At 42.5% G+C, this 13,085-nt stretch overlaps 1 protein-coding gene across 5 annotated transcripts in view; it reads left to right on the forward strand.

Moving 5' to 3' along the window:
• The window catches only part of LOC111253451 (uncharacterized), a 129,366-nt gene that overhangs the window by 74,721 nt on the left and 41,560 nt on the right, over positions 1-13,085 (forward strand). For 4 of the 5 annotated variants that reach the window (XM_022812824.2, XM_022812825.2, XM_022812826.2 and 1 more), the window contains 9 exons: positions 598-765; positions 1,876-1,998; positions 2,216-2,346; positions 2,548-2,689; positions 3,091-3,245; positions 3,982-4,087; positions 4,292-4,420; positions 6,309-6,438; positions 7,772-7,884. In XM_022812824.2, coding sequence (XP_022668559.1) covers positions 598-765; positions 1,876-1,998; positions 2,216-2,346; positions 2,548-2,689; positions 3,091-3,245; positions 3,982-4,087; positions 4,292-4,420; positions 6,309-6,438; positions 7,772-7,884 — 1,197 coding nt within the window. Of the gene's footprint in view, positions 1-597; positions 766-1,875; positions 1,999-2,215; positions 2,347-2,547; positions 2,690-3,090; positions 3,246-3,981; positions 4,088-4,291; positions 4,421-6,308; positions 6,439-7,771; positions 7,885-11,959; positions 13,036-13,085 lie in introns of those variants that run through there. The other variant, XM_086993276.1, reaches the window with a different exon arrangement.

The raw sequence follows: 13,085 nt of genomic DNA on the forward strand, positions 1-13,085 counted from the left end.
TTGACAAGAGAATACTTGAGATTTAGCGCATGGGTCAGGGTCTTTGCTTGAATTAGGTCCATGCGCTACGTCAAGGTCTTTATGGTAGGGACCCCCATCCGTATCAAGTCAATTTCGTGACAGCCTACAGTAATCTCAATCATTCAGTTGTTGCTTGTCTATAAGTTTTCCCTCTGCTAGTTCTATAACATTAAGGTTAAAGTTTTTTTTCGGTGAGGCAACTCAGATTAGCAGCACAGAGCAAGTTCCGTAAAGTCCACCCATAGACAATAGAAGCAAAGAGTTCGTCCGTGGCCAATCAGCTTTCACACAACTTTCCGATGCAGAGACACTGACTAAATCGTAAAATCGGCTAAATAACAAGTCACAGCTTTGAGAGACGCAACACGTCTCGACGAGCACGAACAGCTTTCGAAATGATTGAAATAGTAGACGAGGCTTATGTGAAACGATTTGCTGGAAAATTCTCTGTTTATCGTTATTTTTTTGCCAGCAAATGACCATTTATTGAAATCCCCAATGATGGAAGAGCGACGTTCGGCACCTGCGGAAAGATTATGACTCATTTTACTTACGTCCTACGTATATTTCTTTTAGGAAACTTCTCATGCCAGTGCCCGCCCGGTCACACGGGAAATGCATACGACGGAACCGGATGCGCTCTTCTGTCAATCTGCTCGTCCCGCAGTGACTGTCCCGGACACTCTGATTGTCGACAGGGCCAATGTTTCTGCATGGCTCCGAATTTCGGACCAGAATGCAAAAGTAAGTTAATTAGCTTAGAGCATTATGACGGCAAAATGGGTTTCTTGAAAGATCTTTTTTAGACTTCGTTGTTTTTGATTACATATTGAATGTGTAACCAATATATTGTATCGGGCTCTTGTACGCGAATCCAACGAATTTTGAATAACTGTTTGTATGAAATGATGATTGTTCAATTTGTGTTAGAGGTACTCTCCTTTCTTCTTTACGGCCCTCGGATAGACCTTAAATAGTGATATGCTTACTATCCATTTCCTATATGTAATTTCTTTGTCTAGGGCTTTTCGATGTAAATCGGTCTTTGTCAATTGCCCAATAGTTGCCCGTTTTAAAACATGAGCAGTCCCGTAATAATACGGACTTGTATCGGGAGAAAAAGAGGACTGAAATCAACGTTCGACACTCCTTCGCTTAATTCAGAAAATAAGTGAGGCATGGTGCTGAAGTCTGGCGTTGTCATCAAGTAATCAGGCTACGTGATTTTGCTGGCCGTGCTAATGATGCATGAGCCGCTTGAGGAGCTTCAGATAGTGCGCTGCGTTCATCGTTTAATTTTCAGCGGGTACCTGATAGTAGCAGATGTATATCTTTTATTATTAACACTATTGTCACCTTACGCCCGAGCCATTTTGACTAAATTCCACGGTAGAGATTGAACTATGCCCCGTTAAGTTTTTATTTTTTCTTAAAAAACCTCCTCGATTACAGCGATGCGTTTTTGTCCTTCGGGTCCCAACGTGTCCGATCTTAAAACGCCAAATGGCGCCATTAACGAACTGTGCTCTTGCTTAAGGTCATTTGCTTAACGTCTTCATCAGTCTCGCAGCGCTGTCGCCCTAAAAGGACAAGAACTTGACCGCCTAGCGTTGATTTTTTTTTAACTAAAAAAAGTTTTTCCTTCTGAACTCATTTCTCCTGAAATACACTCAAGCGGTTTTCTTCGCTGATTTTGAGAAAGCAAGAAAAATTGCGTCTGCTAGATGGAACCTAGACTTTGTTTACCCAGTTTATATTGCCTTCCTCGGACGATGAAAATTCGTAACGCCTCATTTGTGCAAGATGCGAATTTAGCTGATTTGTATATATTAAGAAACGTCTGTTTACTTGCAGATCCATGCGATCTAATTTTCTGCGGTAACCACGCTACCTGCGAATTGGATGATAACGACGGCACAATGTGCGTTTGCTCACATGGATACACCGGCCACTCAAACTCATTGGGAGGTTGTGTAGGTTAGTGCTAGAGAATAATTGCAAGTTATTGTTAACTATGCTGATTATTATAAATACGTATTATGCATATTGTAAATAAAAAAATATAGTTGGGAAGCTTGTCCATTTTTTACGTGACCTTAACTCAATGAGCTCTCTAAAAAATTCAACTATTCCAATGTAGGGAGTTGCGATATGTTAACGATATGCTATACAACTTGTGGATTGCGCCATTTAGATATAGACGAATGTCACGCCCAGGAAAAAGCGTGTGGTCCCGGCGCAGTTTGTCGAAATCTTCCAGGATCATATGAATGCGTATGCCCTCACGGCGCCTCAGGGGATCCCTATGCAGGCTGTCTGTACAAGGCAAGTACTCAGCACTCATTATGCATTCAGCATTTGTGGATAAGTCATCGACTGTGCACACTCTGCACGAAACTTCGATGCGTCATTCCCTGCTGTGACTTGGCTGAATTCGGAAAATATTTTCCGATACACCATATGCAAGTAATTACTTGGGTTTTTTTTCTCACTGCCCTATGTGTCGTTATTATTTACCGCTTCTAGGAGAACCAAGTCGTTCACGCGTGTTCACCCTCAAAGCCCCAATCGTGCAGTTTAAACGAGGAATGTGTTGCCATCGATGGTCGAAACGACTGCGTTTGCCGAAGGGGATTCACGTTCGACGTGCAACTCGGACGTTGCAGAGGTATGAATGAGTAAAAGGACCAGGTCACTGTTCACTTCAAGACGCTTTCATCTAAATATGACAATAGTCAATAAATGTGTCCTAAGGTGTCAAACCATTGGCCTTCCGGGGAAGAATACCAGTTAATGGCAGGCTACGTGAATGCTTCTTGCAAACGCGGTACTATTCTAGGACTCTAGAATCATCACTACATGCAGTTTAAACAGTGCAATTCTTTCTATGCATTGTACTTTGAAATCAGAGGAGATCGATTTGCGATCGTTGCTATTTGGCCTCCAATTTGGCGATCCTCCTTGTAACATTATTATCAGCAGCTGATTAGGGCAGGTCGAAGTTCTAAGGCATGTATCAAGCGCATCAAATATGTTCTGAATTGCTATCATTGTATCTTTATTTGGCAGATATTAATGAATGTACAGAGTTTCGCCAGCGCGAGCCATGTGGACGCAACGCCTTCTGTCAGAATCTTGATGGCTCGTACCAATGTCAATGTCCTGCAGGCTATATTGGTGATCCCTATGATTGCTGCCATCCTGAGGCTCTCGAGTGTCGAAAGGTAAAACTGTTTGTTATTGGTCTATATGTGTGTGCTAGAAAAACGCGAGCGACATTCTTAAAATAGATAACGCATCTTCTGCTTCTCTATACACACATAGTTTGTGATCTTGGGACGACCAAGCCTTTACGCTATTCGGTCCCTGGTCCCGCCATACAAACATCGGTCTTAATAGCATTATGCGAACTAGACGATCCCGTTTATTGCGTTTACTTACGGGCTACCAAGCTCTCGGGATAGCTTTCACAAACAACATTAGAAAAAGGTGAATCATTCTTATTATTAGAGAATGAAAAGCTTTTTTCTTTTTCTTTTGTTTTTATAACATCGTGTTGTTAAATCGATTTAACAATATGACACTAGGCTATAATGCACAAACTTCACGGGCTGCTGAGTGTCGATAGGTTGAGTACCTTCCACCTAGTTAGTATCCATTCAGATTTCGATTCGCAAGTACGATGCCCGCTCAATGATAATGCCAACCTTATTCAGAAAGGATCCTATCAGTGATGTAACAAGCGACGTTTGAGACCTGTGCTATACACCTGTTAGTCACGGAATAACGTTATCAGGATAGTCTAAGAAAGCTTATGACTTAATACGAGGTAGATATTCCTCTGGCTCAAAGAGAAGCCTGAGTGTTGAAGGACATTCGACAGCTTTCAATAATTAATTAAATTAAATAACTATTTGAAATGACCTTTTTCGCGCCATATCTCTCGATAATTTGTAATAGGACGAAGACTGCGTTGGCAATACGGTGTGTCTCAAGACATTCAGAAACGAGACTGGCCGATGTGGTTGTCACCCACCATTTCAGCGCGAAGGAGACTACTGTGTCTGTAAGTTGGCCCTAGAATCGATTCGAGAATGTTTCGGTTGAAATGACATTGTTAAAGCCTGTTACCTGTTAAAGCCTGTAAAGCCTTCTTACGATGTAAAGGACATCGTTTGCTACTGGCATACGTGAAGTATAATAGTGTTTTTTTTTCTAGGGTTTACAAAAAGACTACAGCTTAACCAAATGGTACGTTGTTTCGTTGCAGTGTTGGGTCAAAATTGCACAACGTTAACTCCTTGCTTGGAAAACCACGAATGCGTCTTTACCACTGCTACGACAGGTTATTGTATTTGCCCAAAAGGATACACTCTCGAAGCCAACGGGAAATGCCGAAGTGGGTAACATTTGTCTCACTATTTTATTGGGGTTGTCATTCCACATGATTGCCAAAATGGGGGCCCCAATGCTAAACAGAAGAAGGCAATCGTCTGCCTCATCAGATAAAAATTAGTATAAAAGAAGCTAGTTAATGGACCTCTCGGTGCGTATTTTAGGAGAAAAGGGGAGAAACGTTATTGCTGGCGCCACCTGTTGTTCTTATTGCGCTAATCATTGTTGCTACTTGTTGTCAAATCGATGGCTCGGGCAAGCGCATTTCTTTGTCAAGCAGGATAACTTGATTATCTAGCTGTTATCAATTAATCACTAGATTAATTACGGGTGGATCGATCAGCAAAGATTGAATATGTATCATATTGAATGTACTCATTTACCGGTTAATTGCACACAGTGTACACCCACTAGTGTACAAAGCGTATGGCTGCTTCACAGTGCGAACGACGAACGATCACGGTCGATTGAACATCGTCGAGTTCTAACGAAAAGCCATTAGGCCAATCCGAATAGGGGAAGATGGCCTTGAAGTGCAAGAGTTCATTTATTCACACACACGAAGGAGAGACTGCCGTCCACATAGCAAGATCTGCAGCGTTGTAATGTATGCCATAAGCGAGTGTATTTCCAATCATCGTAAAGCAAGATATGTTTTTTTGACCATACTGTGGTCCTTATGGTTCTTATATGGCGCGGCACTATCGCACTTGGTCAAAACAGTTTCCTCTATCCCGTATATTGTTTATGAGGGCGTGTACAAGGACGTGGATTTAGTTATTATACGATAGACGTGACATAGCCGCTATGTGACCCAGCAAAATCTCGGACGGACTCTTCGAGACTAGGAGAGAGTATTCGAATACAAAAGCTATTAAATCCTTCACACGTATATAGTTATGCAAGCTGCCGAGTGTCCTATCGTGTCACAGTCGATCACTCACTTGCTCGGGCCGCAGGTTTTCTTGCCTGCTACCTTTCACCTAGTAAAATTCAATAAGACATTTAACATATCATCGTTAAAAGTCTATGATGGTAAATAGGCTACAAGGGAAGGACATATATTAGGCCACTCAAATCGTTCCAGGTATCCATGCCACTTAAAATACTTTCTACTAGGACAGTCGTAGCAATCTTTTTCATTTACGAAACACGTTTTGCCGCACTCAAGTTGTGGTATAAAAAGTCATTATGTTGGATGACTCGTGTATGAAATGAACAATAGGCAACTATTAATGGGTCACAAGGCTTGGATCAGTTGTCGTCAGCATATCAGTTGTGTACTCGCACAAAAATTGACATACTTCTCTGTCAAATTTGACTACTCAGTTCTCTCGCTTAACAAATTGACTTATATCATATAGATGAAAGGTTATTGGCATCTGAAATTCAAACTATGTGCTCCAAGTGAATCCGGGTTCCGCGTCATTAAAATGGTGTCAATGGGTAATTCTGTCCCCAACTGACGTCATGCCAAAAAAAGCTGCCGCTCTACCTACTTAGAAATCTTCATATCCGATTAGCAGTGAAATTTCGATACTCTGCATCTTCTTGTTGTTGAATATAGGCTGCAGACAATTGCTTTGACATCGTATTAATAGGATAAGAATTTTGGACCTTTTTAAAATAAAATCGATTTTTTTTTATCTATTTAGACCTTAGAATTGGCTGTGGGTCGTGCTTTGAAAAATGTCTCAAGTAATAAAGATGATTTATTACTAGCTAGCTTTGGCACTTGCCGTACGCTTAGCGCGTGTGTCATGTACTTTTACTTCAAGATTTAGTTTGGGACATTAAAGAATAGGATAAAGATCAGCAGAATTGGCAAATGAATGCATAGGAACTAAGGGAGAAAGAGAAAAGGACTACATCTTTGATTGCTAAAATTTCAGATATTAATGAATGCACCGAGGTTCGAGGCTTCAACCCCTGCGGCCCTAACTCACAGTGTCGCGACCTCGTTGGATCGTACCAGTGTCTTTGCGCACCTGGTTTTACCGGAAACCCAAAACAGGGCTGCAGGTTAGATGACAATAATCATATCGCCCAAGTAGACTATTTAAATTTTTCTCCATTCAACAAAAACTTTTCTGAACTCTATCTACTTTGACAAGCGAATTAAATGTAAGAACTCTTAATATTGTCAGTCTCATTAGGAGCACGTAATGTCTCATCGTTGATCAATTAATGACTGATGAGTGCTTCTTCGCTGAAGAAGTTCCCAATCCACCTAATCCAAGTCGCATCTATACAGAATCTAACTCAAGCATCTCTGTATATATACACCCCATGATGTCATGAGCTTGAAACGAAGCCTATAAATAGTTAACAAGTGTATAGCGGGATAGGACCACTAGAGCCAACGTTTGTTAAATGCTGTCGTCGTAAACAAACGATGCAAAACGAACTTCACACGTATATTTGTCGAAGATTCGGCCAAATGGAGTTCGCTGATGGTTATGGATGGCGGAGAATTATGGAGAGAAACTGTAAATTGAAGACACCTGTACCAATAAAATAGGTTTATATGGGTTAAATGTGGGGCTATATGGGTCAGCAGTAATTTCGTGCAAAAAAATCTCTTATTCTGAGAGCTGTGATCATGGCTAGGCAAGCTGACGCTTTATAGTCAGTCATCTATTTTAATCTTTAATTTTAGTCAGTCTACGTTATGATTCGTCTGCTATAGGGCGATATTAAGTTCAATGAAGCCGGCTTTTAAATGGTGCAGATATTAGCGCAAGCAGGATTTGCATTTTGTTCGAGGAGAGGATAGTAATAGCAATAAAGTCAACTTTACTGATATCAAACTTGTATAATTACCTTGGCTGTGTACGATCCTGGTGGAAATAATTATCCATAGTAAACTCTGATGACTAACTGCAATGTAATGTCCATGTTGACAATATTGTTTTGTCCGAACGATGTGTCGTACCAATAAACCCGTTAAAATTTACTTTAATTACCACATGCAGGATAATATATAACACAGTTATGTACTCGGTAGACGGGCAGTTCTTTCCATTGTCCTGTTAACGTCGATGGCAACCGATATAATATATGCTCGAAATAGGGTAAACCCGGCGAACTTATCTAGTCCTGGCCAAAAGAGCCCTCCGAGTAATCATGTAGTATAACGTTTTTTATCGTTACGGAGCTGCCCCATATAGCCTTACCTCTCGAAATTCAGCGACTGTTAAATTTTTTGGTGTAAAAATTCTAAATCAATAGGAATGGTCCCCGTAGCTTGCTCTATCTGCCCTTGTCTGTCTCGATCAGAAGGGTCATCCTCGCATACGAAGGTTACATGATACTCTGACGTAGAATGATGATACATTCAATTTTATCGTTTTAGCCCTATCAAGATGCGCTGTCGTGGCTCAAACGATTGCTCGCCAAATAAACAGTGCGTTGAGTCAACTTGCCATTGTTTGCCACCGTTCGTCGCCGACGGGGACGTATGTAAAGGTCAGTGTAACACTAACAATATTATCCTTCATTGAAAAACTAGTTTTTCTCCTCAAAACAGCTAGATACGTGGTACGTGTTACTTCAAGTTCACCGGCACACGACTCCTTAATTGATAGCAATCGTCGTCGTGTTAATACTAAAGCTCACGGACGACCTTCTAGTTCATTGCTGTCAATTAATAACATCTCTTGGTGCACAGAATTTAGCTTTTCCTTGACCCCTAACCACGTATATCTTACACTGAATGAACGAAATATTGGCGTACACCGTTACTTCTAAACCTTTGCAGTTGCTGCCCCATTCACTGCCTAGCAAATACAGCGTACAGCGCGTGCTGCTGCTGAAGGGTCCACTCAATACATGCGAGTGTCACTCGGGTTGTTTTAAGCTAGCACGCAATGATCCCAATAGATGTTTTTGTTTTGGAGGATCACTTACAGCCAACTAGCAGGCTCAATGACGACAGAATGGCCGAACTCGTCCAGAATATGCAGAGTCACGTAGATGACGCATTTACGAATTGGTTTAATCATCCCTCGGCCGCCATCGTCAAAAGCTTTTTTTGTCCTTCCGTCTAATGACAATGGATCAAGCTGCTCCGACTTCGGTGAAATTTGCCGACTATTTGTTTTATGAGGGTGCAGCGGTTTTCTGTCACGGCCAAACCATGATGACATCGTTCCTTAGCGAACACTTTCAGTGCTCTCAGAGCCATCGAATAGCCTGATGTGTATCACAACTTTCTCTGCAACTCATTGACCGTCAAACGTCTCTATATTGACGTACTGGATAGGAAGTCATGGCAAAAGTGAACAGTATAGTTACCTGGAAAAGGGACATTGAGCGTCTTGTTTGAGAGGGCTAGCTGTGTCTTAACGGTCTATGATCGGAATAGTCTAATTGAAAATCGTTCGCCAATCGTATTAGGGGGTTAGGTTTTCCTTTCTGTTGGTCTTTGTGGATTAAATTGTCGATGTACTAGATTGCAATGTGATGTCTGACTCATGCGATTACGTACACAAAAAGCCAAATAGCAGTTATACGGGTTTATGTTTGTGATGAGTATAATACCAGTTTCTGTTGTTGTTGCAACGGTTTGTTCTGTGTAAGCGAGCTAAATACGCACACTGCATCTATCAGCATTTGGCTGGTCAACGTTTCCAAAAGACGCTGCGGTCGACTGACGTTCCGAACGCTTCGGCGGCCTACCATCTGGCCTGACTCTGTTCTGAAAGGTCCGTCTATTGAATCATCACTCAATTTACGGTTCTAGGTGGACGGAGCAATGGCAACTACTTTAAGAATGATCGTCTAGAAGAAAAGCTTGAAAGTCGATAAAGAGTGTCTCCGAACCTCGTATTATCAAATAGAATGTCTAGCCATTGATTTCTTCATTATAGTATTGCTGTTCTTGCCAGAATAATGTTGCATTTTTGTATTAGTTCAAAGATCAGTCACTCCGACAGAGAAGCGACGATTCGTTGGTAGTTGGTGCAGCGTCAATGGGAGCCGTCTAAGCACCGACGTCACGCAATTAACGCAATCTGTTTTTCGTCGATTCGTTTCTACGCTCGGTCCCGGCTCGTGGCTATAGGATGCATACCGATCTCTGGGCCCATCCGTTTTGGCTATTTCTAATACTTGTCCTGTTATTACTGGAGCTGACCAACTTGATACGTCTGTTATTCCTGCAGCAGCTAGATATTTACAACGAAGATCTAGTTTCGATGCTCAGGGTCGCATATATGTTTCAAGAATAGCTAGAATAATTTGGTACGACTCGCTGCCGTAAGCAACAGAAGTGCTCCAATCTGCCGTCGAAATGGCTTTAAAAAAATGAATCTGTCATGCGCCCACGCGTAGAGAAGGACACGATGTATTGTAAAATACAGTAGAATGGCAAACAGCTCGTGAACTGTGATAAAACTGAATTAGGACCATACCGCAAAACACGTCATCTTACATTGATTTCAGTTGGACGGTAAAGCCAGTTCTTCGTCAACAATGGATTACAACATTGCTGACACATTCTGACAAATTTTTACGATATGCATAGTGTCACAGACATCTTGTTTACTGATTGTTTGGGTAGCTAACTATATATATATTTTCTATATCGTGTATTTAGCTTCACAGTAACCGTACATCCAAACCGGTAGCATGAAAACATCTATTTCTAATGCGATTTTTTTTTACGTACGAGTAACTTGGTTGGTTCGTTCATAGTAAGTTGGGAAACAGCACCGAGTGTCGATAGTGGCAACTTGAGATAGATTCATTTTAAGCATAAACGTAATTGATAATTTTTCACTAGTCCCTTAGATTACTTGGCTACGTTGTTTTTTTTGGTAGCACATTATTCGCTTAAGGAACTTAGTCATTGCGGACGCACCATTAAGTTGAAACACAGAAAAAAAGTCGTCCTTGCCGAATTTAGCGCTGTCCTCACGGGACTGGCACCGTTTTTCTAACGACCGGTATTGGATACGTGTTACTCTAATTAGAGTATGGAGGAGATAATTTGGCTTCTTTGGAACGTACGTATTGAAAGATCATATAGGAAGCTTGCCGACGCCACTCGCGAAATCCACTATCGTCCATGTTTTCCTTTACAAAATAGAGTTTCGGCTAATCACTACAAAGAGTAAAATAATCAAGTGTTAGCTTTGTAGCAATTGTAAAAAACATCTTTGGAAACTGTTATAAGTCAAAAAATCTCACCCTGATATATTTAGAATAGACAGTAGCAATCTAATTTTACAGCATATTTTATAGCTTAAAATTTCATTAGTGGTGAGCCGCTTACTTGGCAACGTATGTTTTTGTTTTTATTTTCGCGTAGACTATTGATGCACTACCTGATTCGAAACATTGTCAGTTAGAAAAAACCAATTTCCCCGTCATAATTACAATCGTCTCCTATTCCGAGCTTCATATGTCGGTATGAAGTTTGCTTGAGCTAGAGTAACCGACTCCTAGGAGGTTCAATTCGACGCGAGCAGTAAATCAAATTTCTGCGTATCCTGTGGACTCCTGCGCCTGAAGAAATCGTAGCATCCATGCGTTTCGCGTAAAGCTGATCTAAGCCAAACTAGGTCAATCTTCTCGTCTCAATTTTTTCCATAAATACGAGTATTCATTGCCTAGGAGACATAAGTCCTGTTGGTGCATTTTTTGTCTTTAAGCCTACCGTTCGCCCTTGGAAAGCCCTTACTGAATGTCGTCTCGATCCCCACCGTTGTGCTTGAGATTGTATTACGCAAACGATGAGTACACATACAAGTGGTGATTATAATAGCGAATGAAGTTATCCGTGTTGAATATCTGTGCGCATGTACTGTTACTAGTTTCCTGCGCCGTATCTATTCTAGGTCGGCTAACAGGGTGATAGAGTTGATTGGGGTCAATTTGAATTTTGGTGCCCATTCCTCACTCATATATACAGGCTTGCGTCCGAGAGTGGGTAGTTTGCAATAGTCTGTGACGTACTATTTTAGTTCTATGAGAGTGTTCGTCGCGTACGTTTGTCCGTCTTCCTGGTTCTGTGCGTGTGCGCGCATTGGCAACGGTGTCGCGTTTGCACCGTTCAGCAGTGCACGACGAAATGGGCCCTCAGCAACTAATTGGTGGCCACGGGCCGTTTGCTTGCAAGAAGCTCGCGCGCACTGTGAATGTTTCAAGCGGACGTATGTTGTCTTCGGGAACTTACAAAGACATGTACGGACACTCGCTGACTAACGTAATCGACTGCTACGAGATCAAGAGACAAGCTGCATAGAAGAAATTATAGCAGCAGCAGGGACTGATGCTGTGTGGGAAGTTCGTGCTGTGACAATAGCTACCAGCACTTCACGGGCACCATCGCTGTCCATAGGGGGACTATCAGCCGAGTTCTCGTCACTGCCGCAACGGCCGCGGACCAATCCCACCAGCATCACGCTCATGTGTTGGCTGTGGCAGTTATTAGATGACAAATACTTTACGGTCGTTGTTAAAACTATGGTACCAGTGACTCAAAAACGCGCGTGGTATCATAGTCAGCCATATACAGTCTGTTGATGGTTGTTATAGTAGCTTAATTATCAGTCTACGTGTAATGAGCGTCATGTGCATGTCCCAAGAGGCGAGGAGAATACTGGGACTGCTTACGCACGTATATTGTATGTGTAATATATTTGTCATACACTTGCAGCAAAGGGGTAGGAGTTATACACGATATTACCACTAGTACTGATACGAGACAATTGGCGTCACGCTATGCAACGGTAGTAGCGGATCACGTTATGTCGACTTACTTCGTCGTCCGCTGCCATCCAGCTCGATGATGTACTTTCCGAAGTGGCGGACGATCGAGTACTGATTCGGTGCTGCCTCTGGCGGCCCGTCCGTCCTACGGGCTCGCAGCCCTCACCACTATTACCATTCAGTTGACACTTTATTGTGCTAGCATTCGGAATGTCGTTTAGCATCGATAGCAACAGATCGGGCAGACGTGCGGCAGGTGAATCAGTGAAAATCAGTGATAGCGTATTGTATGCTGCTGTCTCATCGGTATCGTCTTCGTCTGCTTCGTGCATCACTAACCGTTGTTGCATCCCTCCGTTCCATAGTCGCCGGTCGAAGTGGCCCCTCTGCCCCCTTTCATAACCGCGGAGAAAACGGTCCACCTAACCGCTTGCTTGCGGATAACGAAAGCGAAAGGAGATATCCTTTCAACGGGATCACGTAAAGTTTACGCTCCAGCGAATAAAGCATTTGTGTTGTGTACCGGATTAATGGCGTCGATTGTGTGATCCGTGTAGCAGCAAAAGTCGCTGTGTAACGTCTCATCAGCTCGGAAAACTATTCCGAATTCACCACGGCTACCTCTTAGAATAACGCGGGGCCGCCAGGCCGCCGTTGCAATGAAGGCAACGCGCTCAGCGCTTAACTATTACTTCGCCATTGGGCGGGTGTTGTCATGCTTGACAACTCTAGCCGTGGTGCTGTCTCTAGCTTTGAGAGCAACGTGGGCATACAAACGCCCCGCAGGTGGCATTCATGATGACGATGATGATCATAGGCCTGCCACAGCGATCGGAACAGTGTTTTATGACCCACCCCAGCCGCCGCAATCGCAACACCCCGGAATCTATGTGAGACAAAAAGGTAGTAAATTTTCATTGACGCAGTAAAATAGACGCTGACGCTTTGAGAGT

Source organism: Varroa destructor, unplaced genomic scaffold (assembly GCF_002443255.2).
Source record: "Varroa destructor unplaced genomic scaffold, Vdes_3.0 BEIS01000006.1, whole genome shotgun sequence".
Lineage (NCBI taxonomy): Eukaryota > Metazoa > Arthropoda > Arachnida > Mesostigmata > Varroidae > Varroa > Varroa destructor.